The 16,930-nt window shown below is 50.1% G+C and overlaps 1 protein-coding gene across 2 annotated transcripts in view; it reads left to right on the top strand.

Annotated features, from left to right (window-relative positions):
• The window catches only part of agla (amylo-alpha-1, 6-glucosidase, 4-alpha-glucanotransferase a), a 62,160-nt gene that overhangs the window by 36,953 nt on the left and 8,277 nt on the right, over positions 1-16,930 (top strand). For both annotated transcript variants that reach the window (XM_079243455.1, XM_079243456.1), the window contains exons 13-28: positions 282-405; positions 2,049-2,212; positions 2,293-2,394; positions 2,510-2,665; positions 2,749-2,899; positions 10,704-10,828; positions 11,078-11,190; positions 11,278-11,412; positions 11,702-11,832; positions 11,899-12,035; positions 12,110-12,243; positions 13,206-13,381; positions 13,470-13,572; positions 13,656-13,779; positions 15,225-15,326; positions 15,566-15,677. In XM_079243455.1, the coding sequence (XP_079099581.1) occupies positions 282-405; positions 2,049-2,212; positions 2,293-2,394; positions 2,510-2,665; positions 2,749-2,899; positions 10,704-10,828; positions 11,078-11,190; positions 11,278-11,412; positions 11,702-11,832; positions 11,899-12,035; positions 12,110-12,243; positions 13,206-13,381; positions 13,470-13,572; positions 13,656-13,779; positions 15,225-15,326; positions 15,566-15,677 (2,089 nt within the window). The remainder of the gene's footprint in view (positions 1-281; positions 406-2,048; positions 2,213-2,292; positions 2,395-2,509; positions 2,666-2,748; positions 2,900-10,703; positions 10,829-11,077; positions 11,191-11,277; positions 11,413-11,701; positions 11,833-11,898; positions 12,036-12,109; positions 12,244-13,205; positions 13,382-13,469; positions 13,573-13,655; positions 13,780-15,224; positions 15,327-15,565; positions 15,678-16,930) is intronic.

Below are 16,930 nucleotides of genomic sequence, written 5' to 3'. Positions count from 1 at the left end.
CAGTCATAAACCTCCATGCCGTCAATACTTCTCCAGTGTCTCACGTCCCCTCTCTCTCTCTTTTTTTTCCTTCTATTTCTTACTATTTCTCTCCTTCTGTTTCTCACCCTTTCTCTCCTCTCACCTTCCTCCCCTCTTCTCTGTCCATCCTCCCTCCACCCCTCTCCCTCTCTCTCTTCATCTTCCCTCACCCCCTTTTCTCTCTCTCCATCCCTGTCTCTCTCTGTCCATCCTCCTTTCACGCCTGTCTCTCCCTCCACCCACCCTCCATCTCCCACCAGTTCATGCTAGACGCTGGCCGATCCATCAGGCCCAACCTGTATGTGATAGCTGAGCTGTTTACGGGCAGCGAGCTCATAGACAATGTGTTTGTTAACCGTCTGGGGATTAGCAGCCTTATCAGAGGTACAAACTAATGTTTTTTGTCTTTTTTCTTTCTCATCCTGTCTTTCCTCTGCATCTTTCTGACCTCTTTCTCTCTGTGCCCAAACATTCCCTTCTTCTTTTTCTTCATCTAACCGCATGTCGTGGTTTTTCTGAGACCTGTTCTCACTAACTGGCTATTACCCCCCCCTCTCCACATTAACTCTCCCCATCCTCAAACTTTTCCATCTTTATTTGCCCCCCCCCCCTGTTCTGATGCTTTGCGATGCTGTGGCTGAGCAGTACATGCTGGATGTGGCCCGAGGAGTGTGTCCTAACCTGTATGTGGTGGCTGAACTGTTCACTGGCAGTGAGGATCTGGATAATATCTTTGTTACCAAGTTAGGGATTACGTCGCTCATACGAGGTATGTTCCAGAAGTCATCATAACTCTGACATACATCAGCAATAAAACATCTCTTTCTGTTTCTGTCAGACGTCTGTAACGTTAACTCTTAGAACTCTGCTGGATCCCCGGCGCCCAGAGGACCGGAGTTGCCCACCCATGACCTATACATCATTAGCAGTTGGTAGCAGTAATGTGTGACTTTTGGGGGGTTTATTGTGATGGATAGCTTACGCTTCAAGGCAGGGGTGTCCAAAGTCGCTCCTGCTCCAACACACCTGGCTCAAACTAAATGCATCCAACAGCCTAAGAAGTTCTGCACAGTGACTCATCAGGGAGTCAGGTCTGTTGGAGCAGGGAAACACTACAACCTGCATGTCTGCGGCACTTTTGGACTGAGATGGATATTCCTGATAGTTATATATCCCATCCAGGAGGTTTACAATCCAGATGTAGTGTTTATTCAGAGACTCTAGATGGTAAATCCACCATTATTTATCACATCTTCATCACCATCACTACCATGTTGCTAAGATTATGTTATTTTACTTATGTTATTTTACTTATTTTATTTTACTCTATTTTCACCCGGACATGATGATGAAGATGCTTCCTGTCAGACTTTCCACCAATCAGAGAGCTTAAACTGACGGTAACGTCCAATCAGGAGCAGCTAAAGATCAACAAGTGATGAGAAAAGCAGGAAAATAATGATCCTCTATGGCTGGAATAAAGCCAAGAAGACGTTTGGGATGCAGAGTGGAGTTGTCTTTGTGAGGACAGTAGATCAATAGTAGAAATAACAAAAAATAACACAGCTGGAGGAGAAACTGTAAATATGTAGCTGTTTATTTCATAGCTAATATTTTTCTCCTGGAAGCCGAGACAGATGAGCAGATGAGAAAAGGTTTGATCACTGCTGATGAATCCTGTTTTCTTCTTCTAGTTGGTCTTAATGCTGCTGTATCTGTTGATATGTTAATGTTAGCCTCATAATCTGCCATCTGAGGCTGTTCTGGAACAAACAATGTCTGGACGTTGACTCGGATTACAAGTGGATTACGTGAAGTTCTGTATTAACTAAGTAAAAAACAGTTAAAGATGGCTTCAAGGTTTAAGGTTTAGACCAGAAACCACCGAGCTGCTGATGAGTTTCTCACATCGTGAAGTCATTTTTATTAAACCTTCAGAGGAAATAGCTGCCGACACGTGTTGTCAGGTAACTTATGTTTAGAGGAAAGCACCAGAATCATGACTCCTCTTCCGTCCCATATGACAGAGGCCATGTCAGCCGGTGACAGCCATGAGGAGGGCCGCCTGGTGTATCGTTATGGGGGGGAGCCCGTAGGAGCCTTCGTTCAGCCCAGTCTTCGCCCCCTCATGCCTTCCATCGCCCACGCCATGTTCCTGGATGTGACCCACGACAACGAGTGTCCCATTCAGGTGCAGATCTCTGGTCAGGGCTGAACGCGGTGAGTTATGGCAACTGGTGTTTTCATGCTGTTCCTGTTGGACTGGTCCAGGTTCGATCGGCGCTGGATTCTCTGCCCAGTTCTGCCATCGTGTCCATGGCCTGCTGCGCCACCGGCTCCACCAGAGGATACGATGAGCTCGTGCCACATCAGGTAACATGACAACAGCTGGTGGTTCACACAGCTTCTCTGTTTGCAGCTTTTTTCTTTTAAATTCAAAATGTGTGTGTGTGTGTGTGTGTGTGTGTGTGTGTGTGTGTGTGAGAAGATCTCAGTGGTGAAGGAGGAGCGGTTTTATCCCAAGTGGAACCCCAGCGCGGCTGCCTCCTCCACGGGTGAGGTGGGACTCCAAAGTGGGATCATAGCTGGGAAAGTGGCGCTGAACAGACTCCACCAGGATCTGGCGGCTCAAGGCTTCATCCAGGTGAGAGGACGCCATCGCGCCACTGGATGCAGCTGCTGGTTGTCATGACGATGATCCTCATCATCCTCTGTCACGTCCCCCAGGTCTACGTGGACCAGGTGGATGCAGATGTTGTTGCTGTGACTCGCCACTGTCCCAGTACACACCAGTCTGTGGTAACGGTGAGCAGGACGGCTTTCTGGAACCCAAAGACCCACCAGTACAACAGCAGCACCCCGCCCATGTTCATACCTGGTATGATACGTCACTTTTCCCTTTCAGAAAACTCACAGATTTGAGAATTTTAAACATATATTTAAAGAAATCTGTCCTGAGGACTAAAAGCTGCTGCGAGGCGGGAATGGTTTGTTGCCGGTCTGACGGGACTGTCGGCAGCGTTTTCATGCGGAGGCTGTGACGAGGTGACGGGATGCAGGCAGAGAGAGAGGCGAGGTCGAGGTGGAACAGCGTGCACGGGATGCTCGGCAGGCAGGGCATCTCACAATACGCTAGGGGTGGGAAAATCGAATCGAAAAATCGGAAATCGGGATTTTTTTCTTCACAATTCTAAAATCAATTATTTTGTTAAAAAAATCGTTTTTTGTTTTTTTTCAAATAAATAAAATCAATGTACTATAAAATTTTTGGGGATTTTTATTGTTTTTAATTAATCTTTTTACTCGTCTTCTTGGGCATTATAGCAGCAGAATGATGGTCTGGCTACTGCGTTGTTTTTTCTCATTGAAATAAAAGATAAATGATGAGCAAAAAAAGTTTTATACATTTTTTTTTTGTTTTTAATCTACAAAAATCAGCAATATCGGAGAATTGTGAGAATCACAATTTAAATCGAATCGGCACCCAAAAAAAATCGGAATTGAATCGAATCAGAACGAAAACATGTAGTCACACCTCTTTAACACACTACAACAAACTGCTCCGACACACCTGAATCAAATCAAATGGATCAAACCGCTTCTTGTCAACTTGTTACGTTGACCGTTTAAGTTCAGTGATGTGTGTTGGAGCAGGGAAACGAGGAAAACCGGCCGGATTGAGGCCATAGAGGACTGGAGTTTGGGATTCCTGAACTATAAAGACGAGATATTTAATGTTTTTTAACGTATAATTATGACAAATTCATGATCTGCAAGCTGTAATGTCATCAGAAGACAGAAGCGGGAAGGGGGGAAGTCAGCGCTGGATGCACGCGACACTCGATCCCTCAGGTCACTGCATTAAAAGCCAGCATGGCTGTGTAAATGTGTTATGGTGGCAGTGGAGATGTGGACCCAAACACAGAGATGAGGAAAACAGGGATGACGATTCCAGAAGGTTTATTCCAACACTCAAGGGACTAACTACAACAAGGTAGGGCAACAAAATGATCCAGCAACCAAAGAATGAAACTGAGGGGTATAAATACACTGGGGAACCAAACAAGAAACAGGTGAACGGAATGAACAAGAAATCAATAAAGCTAAACAACAAACAAGGGAACCAAACAGGAAAAACTACTAAATAAAACAAGAAACCTGAACCAAGGAAAAAACACAAACAACCACATCATAACAAAATGAGGGGTCTTCAGACCTGGTCCTGCAGGTTTTCCAAGTGTCCCTGCTGCAACACACCAAGCTCTGCACAAGTCTGCTGAATACACTCTGATTTGAACTAGTGTGTTACACCAGGATGCTGGTGTAAAGGACGTCATGGGCTCAGGAGCACTTCAGAAAACCCTCGTCAGTCCATCGCTGCGTCTGCGGGTCCAAGTTAAAACTCTACCATGCAAAGCCAGATGTCACCAACACCCAGAAACGCCCCTGGCTGCTCTGGACCTGAGCTCATCTCAGATGGACTGAAGCAGAGAGGAAACTCCGGCGGTCTGACACGACGTTGTGTCGTCCGGACTAAAGAAGAGAAGAGCGGATTGTTAGGATCAAACGCCAGCATCTCTGATGATACGGAGGTGTGTTTAGGTCTCATAGTCTGGATAGTTTGCACGTCTCTCTCACGCTGAAAGGTACACGGAGAAACAAATGCTGCCGTCTCAGCAGCATATGATACCATCTTTTTCAGAGCTGTTCCTCCGTTTCCGCAAGATGATGTCGAACAAATGCTGTTGTGTTCCAACAGGGAGGCTTCTTACGGCACATTCACATCCGCCTTTTTATTTCAAACCCTGAGAAAGTCCGCTTCGTCTGGGGTAGAAAAGTGATGCTGGATCGGCCCACCTGCAGTCCAGACCCGTCTCCCGTTTAAAATGTGAGACGCGTTTTGTTGCATAAAATACAGAAGCTGGAATGTGAAAGAATTCCACCATCAAAGCTTGAAAATGAGCTTATTAAAAGGGAAGGTGAGGCAACACAGGGATCCTGACGTGACCCTGACATGACCCACAGGGACCCTGACGTGACCCTGACATGACACACAGGGACCCTGACGTGACCCACAGGGACCCTGACGTGACCCTGACATGACCCACAGGGACCCTGACATGACCCACAGGGACCCTGACGTGACCCACAGGGACCCTGACGTGACCCTGACATGACACACAGGGACCCTGACGTGACCCACAGGGACCCTGACGTGACCCTGACATGACCCACAGGGACCCTGACATGACCCACAGGGACCCTGACGTGACCCTGACATGACCCACAGGGACCCTGACGTGACCCACAGGGACCCTGACGTGACCCTGACATGACACACAGGGACCCTGACGTGACCCACAGGGACCCTGACGTGACCCTGACATGACCCACAGGGACCCTGACATGACCCACAGGGACCCTGACGTGACCCTGACATGACCCACAGGGACCCTGACGTGACCCACAGGGACCCTGACGTGACCCTGATATGACCCACAGGGACCCTGACATGACCCACAGGGACCCTGACGTGACCCACAGAGACCCTGACGTGACCCACAGAGACCCTGACGTGACCCACAGGGACCCTGACGTGACCCTGACATGACCCACAGGGACCCTGACGTGACCCACAGGGACCCTGACGTGACCCACAGGGACCCTGACGTGACCCTGACATGACCCACAGGGACCCTGACGTGACCCTGACATGACACACAGGGACCCTGACGTGACCCACAGGGACCCTGACGTGACCCTGACATGACACACAGGGACCCTGACGTGACCCACAGGGACCCTGACGTGACCCTGACATGACCCACAGGGACCCTGACGTGACCCTGACATGACACACAGGGACCCTGACGTGACCCACAGGGACCCTGACGTGACCCTGACATGACCCACAGGGACCCTGACATGACCCACAGGGATCCTGACGTGACCCTGACGTGACCCACAGGGACCCTGACGTGACCCTGACATGACACACAGGGACCCTGACATGACCCACAGGGACCCTGACGTGACCCTGACATGACCCACAGGGACCCTGACGTGACCCTGACATGACCCACAGGGATCCTGACGTGACCCTGACGTGACCCACAGGGACCCTGACGTGACCCTGACATGACACACAGGGACCCTGACGTGACCCACAGGGACCCTGACGTGACCCTGACATGACCCACAGGGACCCTGACATGACCCACAGGGACCCTGACGTGACCCTGACATGACACACAGGGACCCTGACGTGACCCACAGGGACCCTGACGTGACCCTGACATGACCCACAGGGACCCTGACATGACCCACAGGGACCCTGACGTGACCCTGACATGACCCACAGGGACCCTGACGTGACCCACAGGGACCCTGACGTGACCCTGACATGACCCACAGGGACCCTGACATGACCCACAGGGACCCTGACGTGACCCACAGAGACCCTGACGTGACCCACAGAGACCCTGACGTGACCCACAGGGACCCTGACGTGACCCTGACATGACCCACAGGGACCCTGACGTGACCCACAGGGACCCTGACGTGACCCACAGGGACCCTGACGTGACCCTGACATGACCCACAGGGACCCTGACATGACCCACAGAGACCCTGACGTGACCCTGACATGACCCACAGGGACCCTGACGTGACCCACAGGGACCCTGACGTGACCCTGACATGACCCACAGGGACCCTGACATGACCCACAGGGACCCTGACGTGACCCTGACATGACCCACAGGGACCCTGACGTGACCCTGACATGACCCACAGGGACCCTGACATGACCCACAGGGATCCTGACATGACCCTGACATGACCCACAGGGACCCTGACGTGACCCACAGGGACCCTGACGTGACCCTGACATGACCCACAGGGACCCTGACGTGACCCTGACATGACCCACAGGGACCCTGACATGACCCACAGGGACCCTGACATGACCCACAGGGACCCTGACGTGACCCTGACATGACCCACAGGGACCCTGACGTGACCCTGACATGACCCACAGGGACCCTGACATGACCCACAGGGACCCTGACGTGACCCTGACATGACCCACAGGGACCCTGACATGACCCACAGAGACCCTGACGTGACCCACAGGGACCCTGACGTGACCCTGACATGACCCACAGGGACCCTGACATGACCCTGACGTGACCCACAGAGACCCTGACGTGACCCTGACATGACCCACAGAGACCCTGACGTGACCCACAGGGACCCTGACGTGACCCTGACATGACCCACAGGGACCCTGACATGACCCTGACGTGACCCACAGAGACCCTGACGTGACCTTGACATGACCCACAGGGACCCTGACGTGACCCTGACATGACCCACAGGGACCCTGACATGACCCACAGGGACCCTGACGTGACCCACAGGGACCCTGACATGACCCACAGAGACCCTGACATGACCCACAGGGACCCTGACGTGACCCTGACATGACCCACAGGGACCCTGACATGACCCACAGAGACCCTGACGTGACCCTGACGTGACCCACAGGGACCCTGACATGACCCACAGGGACCCTGACGTGACCCACAGGGACCCTGACATGACCCACAGGGACCCTGACGTGACCCTGACATGACCCACAGGGACCCTGACATGACCCACAGGGACCCTGACGTGACCCACAGGGACCCTGACATGACCCACAGAGACCCTGACGTGACCCTGACATGACCCACAGGGACCCTGACGTGACCCTGACATGACCCACAGAGACCCTGACGTGACCCTGACATGACCCACAGGGACCCTGACGTGACCCTGACATGACCCACAGGGACCCTGACGTGACCCACAGGGACCCTGACGTGACCCACAGAGACCCTGACATGACCCACAGGGACCCTGACGTGACCCACAGGGACCCTGACATGACCCACAGGGACCCTGACGTGACCCACAGGGACCCTGACGTGACCCACAGAGACCCTGACGTGACCCTGACGTGACCCACAGGGACCCTGACGTGACCCACAGAGACCCTGACATGACCAGAGACCCTGACGTGACCCACAGGGACCCTGACATGACCCACAGAGACCCTGACGTGACCCACAGAGACCCTGACGTGACCCACAGAGACCCTGACATGACCCTGACGTGACCCACAGGGACCCTGACATGACCCACAGAGACCCTGACGTGACCCACAGGGACCCTGACGTGACCCACAGAGACCCTGACGTGACCCACAGGGACCCTGACGTGACCCTGACGTGACCCAAAGAGACCCTGACGTGACCCACAGAGACCCTGACGTGACCCACAGGGACCCTGACGTGACCCACAGAGACCCTGACATGACCAGAGACCCTGACATGACCCACAGGGACCCTGACGTGACCCACAGGGACCCTGACATGACCAGAGACCCTGACATGACCCACAGGGATCCTGACATGACCCACAGGGACCCTGACGTGACCCACAGAGACCCTGACGTGACCCACAGGGATCCTGACATGACCCACAGGGACCCTGACGTGACCCACAGGGACCCTGACGTGACCCACAGGGACCCTGACGTGACCCACAGAGACCCTGACGTGACCCACAGGGACCCTGACGTGACCCACAGGGACCCTGACGTGACCGACAGGGACCCTGACGTGACCCACAGAGACCCTGACATGACCAGAGACCCTGACATGACCCACAGAGACCCTGACATGACCAGAGACCCTGACATGACCCACAGGGATCCTGACGTGACCCACAGGGACCCTGACGTGACCCACAGGGACCCTGACGAGACCCACAGGGACCCTGACGTGACCCACAGAGACCCTGACGTGACCCACAGGGACCCTGACGTGACCCACAGGGACCCTGACGTGACCCAAAGAGACCCTGACGTGACCCACAGGGACCCTGACGTGACCCACAGGGACCCTGACATGACCAGAGACCCTGACATGACCCACAGAGACCCTGACATGACCCACAGGGACCCTGACGTGACCCACAGAGACCCTGACGTGACCCACAGAGACCCTGACGTGACCCACAGAGACCTGGTCCCCACTTTACTGGATCGTTTCAGTTTGAACTGCAGATTTCTCACCTGAAACTGGGGTTGGATGTATTTATCTCTCCATCTTCCTCTGCTCCTTAATGTCTGGCAACCTCTGTCACATGACCAAATGGACATACCAGTACCACAGATGTGCACATTAAGAGTTTTCATTTGAACACAATAATAAACCATTTTTATATAGTACATAGTCATCCTTATAGTCATCATAAAATAATCTATATGTGACCATCCACACTGATCACACTGCTGACTCATCATACACTGAACACTAAGAATCTCTCCACCACCGTGGATTTGTGGGCGCATCGTGGACTTTTATCCAGGAGGGAACAAAAGAGTTGTAAACTGGTAGCAGGGCTGAGGTGATGAGGGAGGTACCTTACGCCATGTTCCAGCTCATGTGGCGCCATCGTCTCATTGTACTCTGAGGCAGACCAGCTGCAGGTTTGGTGTTGGTCCTGCTGTACATCCGACATGTCTCACCGTGACGGTCTCCTGTAGAGCGACTGGACAGTTCGTCTTCATTTCGGATGAGCCTCTGCAGTCGGTTGGCGGGAGCATGGTCGCATGGTGACGCTCTTCTTCTGTAGACATCTCTGCTGTTCTTCGATGGAGCTGTGAGGTCATGTGTCCAAGGTTGAAGAATATCAGTCCTGGGATTTCCTTAAAGATGAACAATTTATTTTCCATAAGTCATCCATTGTACAGTTTCAAAGATCAGCGATCAATCAGTCACCAGTTTCACAACCTTTCCACCTCTCTCTCCTCACAAACTCCCAAATCTGACTACCTATATACCCCAATAGACACACATCTGATGTGATTTAGCCTAATCCATTTCCCCATATCACTATCCCCAGCAACCTTATTCTACACCAACATTAATAAACAAACCAAGTTCCTAAACAAACAAAAATACACATATAAATACCAGTTATAAAACAATATTTCTAATAAGCCCACACTTAAAGAAACTACAAAAAGAGGAAATCCTCCACTTGGTCTCTCCCAATCAACTAATCTAGGAAGTTACTCAGACCTGCAGTGAGGAAATGTTGGGTTGGCCAATCCCCAACACCGATCCTGCAAGGTGGAGTCAAACAAAGTATCATGTTACATAATATCACAATGAAAAATGCAACACAATGCAAACTCTAACGACCCGGGGTAGTAAGGGCAGCACGGTTACCTGGCAACAGAAGTTAAAGGGACAAATATAACAAAAGGTCAATGTTAGTGGTGAACAAACAGTCTCACCCACTGTGTCACATCGTCTCTAATGTCCACACAGTCGTGGCCGAACTGGTGCGCTGCGGAGTCACGTTGCTAAAACACGTCTCCACGTCTGAAACCATCCCGGCTTTCTTCCCTCAGCGGCAGGGGAGTATCAGGAGATAGAACTTCACCACTCGGCCGTCTCCAAAGCGGTTTGGAGGTTTGGCTCAGACCTTCTACGAAGCGAGAATGCTTCTACGTCCAGAATGTGTTAAACCTGATTTTTATTCACCACTTTGTTTGTTTGTTTTCTCAAAAACATAAAATAAATCCAAGTATTGATGCATTTTTTTCTTTTTTTGTGTGTTTGCAGGGAAGATAGAGGAAGTTGTGTTGGAGGCGAGGACAGTGGAAAGGCATGCTGGGAGTTACCAGAAGGACGATAAGTACATCAACGGCATGCCGGAATACACTGTGGAAATAAAGGAGCACATCCCAGTAAGACCGGTTTCTATGGTAACAAATAAAATAATCCCATTTTCTGCTTTTCGTTGGTTTTTAAAGTCGTTCTTTCTTTGTTTCTGCTGGAAAATGTTTGTCGTCACCACGTTGCAGAACATCTGCAGTGTGATCATCTGCTGATATTCTGCTTTAAGACTGACAAACAATCCAAACATGGTGTCGGATCTGGGCGCTTCCGGCGGTCCAGAAGTTTCTGCCAGTAACATGCATCTGGTTTGTTCACAGCTGGAGGGGAGTACGCTGGTCCAACTGGCTGGAGTCACGTCCAAAGACCGCTCGGAGTTCGTTCAGGAAATCCAGTTCCAGAAGCTGACACCTGGCAGCGTCATCGCCTTCAGGTATTATCCACACAATGAACCCCGCGCCGCGACGCCACCTGCACCGTGTCCATCACTGTTGTTGTGTTCTTCCTGTGTGGTTGGCAGGGTCAGCCTGGACCCAAAAGCCCAGACTCTGGTTGGGGTGTTGAGGTATTATCTGTCCCAGTTCAGCCCAAAGTACAGAAGAGGCAGCATAGCAGATGACAACCCACCGGAAGCTCTGCAGAAACCTCTGGCACAGTGAGTACAGCTGCTGAGGAGCATCATGTCAGGACAAACCAGATGTTTGAGGTCTCAGGAGGACCGGATCAGGTTTCTCTCTCAGGTTAAGTTTGTTCCAGGTTGCATCAGAATCTGTAAAATGTGTCTGCTGACAGTCTGGATGTAAAGGAGGACTCTGTCGGCTTGTGGCTGACGTCGGTACAGCTCCTGTCACGTGTCTGATAGACAACAACAGGCTTTTATTGCTGCAACCTGATTGGTTAGGCCGCAGAAACAGCTGTTTGTTTACAAGTTGTGACTTTGACAGGCTGATGTCGAAGCTGACGTTGGCGGACATGAACGTCTTGCTGTTTCGCTGTGAAGCAGAAGAGCAGGAGGACGGAGGAGGCTGTTACAGCATCCCCGGCTGGGAGGGCCTGAAATACGCAGGACTGCAAGGTTGGTCGCTGCCCGCTGGACACGTTGGTGTTTTGGTCTTATTCACACGATGCCGTGTCTCTGCAGGACTGATGTCACTCCTGGCTGACATCCGGCCCAACAACGACCTCGGCCATCCTCTCTGCGCGAACCTCAGAGAGGGAGACTGGCTCCTAGACTTCATCTCCAACCGGCTGGTTCACAGAGAGGGAGCGCTGGCTCAGGTGAGGAGGTGCCAAACACCAGAGCCACGTCTCATCTCTGCAGCAGTTCAGAGTGTCTGACGTTCTGCCTGCAGGTGGGTCAGTGGTTGGGAGCCATGTTCGACTACCTGAAACACATCCCGCGTTACCTCGTCCCATGCTACTTCGATGCCATCCTGGTATCCACCTACACCACCGCTCTGGATGCAACCTTCAAACTCATGTCCAGGTAACGTCTCCTTACCCAGAAGCCCTTTGTGTTCTACGCAGAAGCATTTAGTCCGTCTTCTGCATCATTTCTGTGCATGATTGTGTCCGTTTTCGGGCGTTTGGTGGATCTGTACTGACGTACAGAAACTGTGGGGGCAGAGTTGAGCGGTACAGCTGACGTGTGATCCACAGAAGGAACAAAGATGGCCGCACACGCCACCATCTCCCAAAAAGTTAAACTAAACCAGAATTCATTTGTTTCTGAATCTCATATTTTATTTCTAATAAAACCTGAACAACATATCAGATGTTGAAACTGAGAAATTTTCCTATTTGATGGAAAATGACTTTAGGAGCCACATCAGCATATTTGGAAATATTTTAATGTATATATTAGCATGCAAACATTAGCATCTATGTAGCATATTTGGGAATATGCAAATGTGTACACACTTGATTGGCACTTGGGTGGAGGGTGTGTCACTTTGGATGTGTATTAGGTTACAAATAGTTGCACTCACCTGAGCGCATCATTTGTCTTGGAGGATGAAGGGGTGGGGTGAGCTCGGGAGTAAACGTTTTGTTGACTTCTCTACGTTGTTTAGTTCGTTGTATATGCTGATTTATTTCACTATGACACTGAAAATAAACAAATGTAAGCTGAAGAAGTTGCATCTTAGTGCGCGTCATCAGTATCGGCCGTGTTTAGCATGAGGATAATGGCGGCATTGGAAAGTTAGAGCTCCTCGTGGATCTGACGCAGTAACACATCAGTAAAAAGTAAAAACAGGAGAAGGAAAGGCTGAAAAAGTCATTTTTACTCAACAAAAACAACTGGAGGAGCTTTTCACAGCTAAATAGGCTGATTGGCAGCAGATCAGCGACATGTCTGGGTATAAAGCATTCCACACATCGTCCCATCTTCTCTGGAAAGAACTGAATGTATTTCTATCCAGACTGAAGCATTTCTGTCTTGAACAGCTTCATCCAGAGAGGCTCTACTTTCGTCCGTCACCTGGCCCTGGGCTCGGTCCAGATGTGCGGGGTTGGACGGTTCCCTGCTCTTCCTCCCATCTCCGCCAAGCTGGAAGACGTCCCGTACCGCATCAGTCCAATCACAGAGCAGAACGAGCAGTGCTGCGTCTCCTTGGCTGCAGGTATGCATGCATCCCTTTAACATCTGGAAACGAAAGCTTCTCTCCGAGCAACACAATCCAACTAAATGTTTTTTTGTTTGTTTTGTAGGTCTTCCTCATTTTTCTGCAGGGATTTTCCGCTGCTGGGGCAGAGACACTTTCATCGCGCTCAGAGGACTGATGCTGATCACAGGGAGATACTCTGAGGCTCGGTACGATCGGCACTCAGCTTCAGCTGTTTGGTTTGATGAAAACTCAGAAAAACTGAGACCACTCTGTGTCATGGTGTCTGCAGTAACATCATTCTGGCTTTTGCGGGGACTTTGCGTCATGGTTTGATCCCCAACCTGCTGGGAGAGGGTCGCTGTGCCAGATACAACTGCCGGGACGCTGTCTGGTGGTGGCTGCAGTGTATCCAGGTAGGAGGAAGCTCCAGATGGAACCTCTTCCAGAAGGTTGTGTTTACACACACATCCATGTAAAACGTTGTGGTAGAAACAGCAGCCATGTACGTGCCACTCAAGCTGTGACCTCTGGTGGTTAAAAGTGAAGCCGATTCGGAAGTGCATAAAGCTGCAGTTCCCCCTTCATCCACTAGGGGCTGCAAAACAGAGCAAATCCCCATAGACTCCCATGTTAAAAAGACCAACTTCACAGCAGAAATAAACATGTTTACAGCAGAAATAAACATGTTTACAGCAGAAATAAACTTGTTTACAGCAGAAATAAACATGTTTACAGCAGAAATAAACTTGTTTACAGCAGAAATAAACTTGTTTACAGCAGAAATAAACATGTTTACAGCAGAAATAAACTTGTTTACAGCAGAAATAAACATGTTTACAGCAGAAATAAACTTGTTTACAGCAGAAATAAACTTGTTTACAGCAGAAATAAACATGTTTACAGCCTGGTACAAAAAGCCATTTTAGGTTTAATAGGTCAGGTTTACCTTCATGACAACTGTGGAGGGAGTGAATTTTTTTTCTAACTCGCCCGTTTAAAAGTAATTTAATCTCAAATTCGGCATATTTAGGGGCGTGTCCTTTTGATTGACAGGTACCCGATCTCCCGCTTCAAGTAAGAAGAACGTAGAACAACCGCGGTTTTAAGCCGGTTAACAACGTGACTTAGCTTTAGCCCGCTTACCTCCGTTAGCTGGTTAGCTCCTGTTATGTCCAGGTTAGCTCGGTTAGCTCTTAGCTACAGAAAGCTCGGAGTTCGCGCGATGTCAATCATCCGCCATGACGCTCACAGCCCCCCTCTCAGCTCCACCTCTTTTCCCATATTTGTATTTTCCGGGTGAGACGACACGCATGCCCCTGCCAAGATGGCGACGGCAGGAACCGCCCACCGAGCTTCAATTCAGCTCTTCAGAAACCTGACATGACGTCACGGAGGCTCCGCCCAGACAGTACCAAGGTCTGGAGTCTAGATGTCTAGTCTAGTAGATGCAGATGGCTGAGCAGACTTAATGTGATGTCAGGATGGAAATAAATTAGAGCGGAGGTGCTGATTGGTCGGCTTCTATTGTAGCTGGAAAGTTGGACGTGTAACACCACCTCCAGCTCCACTGCTGGCTTCTGTTGTGAAATTCCTGCTTCTGACTCGTATCATGTAGTCTGACATTGGTTGGACTACCACCTGTTAATGACTGGAGCAGAATCAAGCAAACTCATCCAGGGTGGATGTCGTCATAGCTGGGGTTTAGAAGCTGGATGATGATCGGAGGTGTTGAAGTCGACCTACCATGTCCATATTCCAATCGCTAAAACTGTTGAATTCATCCTGAAGTATTCAGTTTAGTCCCACTGTCTGGAAAAAGTCTGCATTAGTGCATCTGAACCTGTGTTTTCCTCTCCAGGACTACACTAACCTGGTTCCTGAGGGGCATCAAATCCTCCACTGCCCCGTCACCCGCATGTACCCCACTGATGATGCTGAGCCATGCAAGCCTGGAGAGGTGGTACGTACAAAACATACACACTGAGGCTGTTTTTAAAGAGCCGAGGTTTTCATGGGAATATGACGATTATACAGCAGAACATGTAGAACGTGATCCTTAATCTATGTGATCAGCAACAATAAGGTTTCTGATTATCAAGCTGCACCACCTGTTGTTTGGAAGACTTCACCTCATATACACTCAGGTTCTGTGTGTGTGTGTGTGTGTGTGTGTGTGTGTGTGTGTGTGTGTGTGTGTAGGAGCAGCCTCTGTACGATGTGATCCAGGAAGCTCTGCAACGTCACCTGGAAGGAATTTCCTTCAGAGAGAGGAACGCAGGACCAAAGATTGACATGAACATGAGAGACGAAGGTAGACCAGTGTAATAACAACCAGTATCGGGAAACTTACTTTAACCAGCTGGTCAGCACGTATGCAGCTGGTTCACGAGCTAGGTCACTGTCCAGATAACTAGCTGGTTCACTGAAAGGATAGATAGCGGGTTCACTAGCTGGATAACTAGATAGTTCACTGGCTGGATACCTAGCTAGTTCACTTAAAGGATAACTGACTGGTTCACTAGCTGGATAACTAGTGGGTTCACTCGCTAGATAACTGGCTGGATCACTAGCTAGTTCACTGGCTAGGTCACTGTCCAGATAACTAGCTGGTTCACTGAAAGGATAACTGACTGGTTCACTAGCTGGATAACTAGCGGGTTCACTTAAAGGATAACTAGCTGGTTCACTTAAAGGATAACTAGCTGGGTCACTGGCTGGATACCTAGCTAGTTCACTTAAAGGATAACTGACTGGTTCACTAGCTGGATAACTAGCGGGTTCACTTAAAGGATAACTAGCTGGTTCACTGGCTGGATAACTAGCTAGTTCACTTAAAGGATAACTGACTGGTTCACTAGCTGGATAACTAGCGGGTTCACTCGCTAGATAACTGGCTGGATCACTAGCTGGTTCACTGGCTAGGTCACTGTCCAGATAAATAGCTGGTTCACTGAAAGGATAACTGACTGGTTCACTAGCTGGATAACTAGATAGTTCACTGGCTGGATACCTAGCTAGTTCACTTAAAGGATAACTGACTGGTTCACTAGCTGGATAACTAGCGGGTTCACTCACTAGATAACTGGCTGGATCACTAGCTGGTTCACTGGCTAGGTCACTGTCCAGATAACTAGCTGGTTCACTGAAAGGATAACTGACTGGTTCACTAGCTGGATAACTAGCAGGTTCACTCGCTAGATAACTGGCTGGATCACTAGCTGGTTCACTGGCTAGGTCACTGTCCAGATAACTAGCTGGTTCACTGAAAGGATAACTGACTGGTTCACTAGCTGGATAACTAGCGGGTTCACTCGCTAGATAACTGGCTGGATCACTAGCTGGTTCACTGGCTAGGTCACTGTCCAGATAACTAGCTGGTTCACTGAAAGGATAACTGACTGGTTCACTAGCTGGATAACTAGCGGGTTCACTCGCTAGATAACTGGCTGGATCACTAGCTGGTTCACTGGCTAGGTCACTGTCCAGATAACTAGCTGGTTCACTGAAAGGATCTCTGACTGGTTCACTAGCTGGATAACTAGCGGGTTCACTTGCTAGATAACT

This window comes from Telmatherina bonti, assembly GCF_933228915.1.
Source record: "Telmatherina bonti genome assembly, chromosome: 7".
Taxonomy (NCBI): domain Eukaryota; kingdom Metazoa; phylum Chordata; class Actinopteri; order Atheriniformes; family Telmatherinidae; genus Telmatherina; species Telmatherina bonti.
Note: the sequence above shows the minus strand (reverse complement) of the source record. Positions and strands in the feature narration are given on the sequence as shown.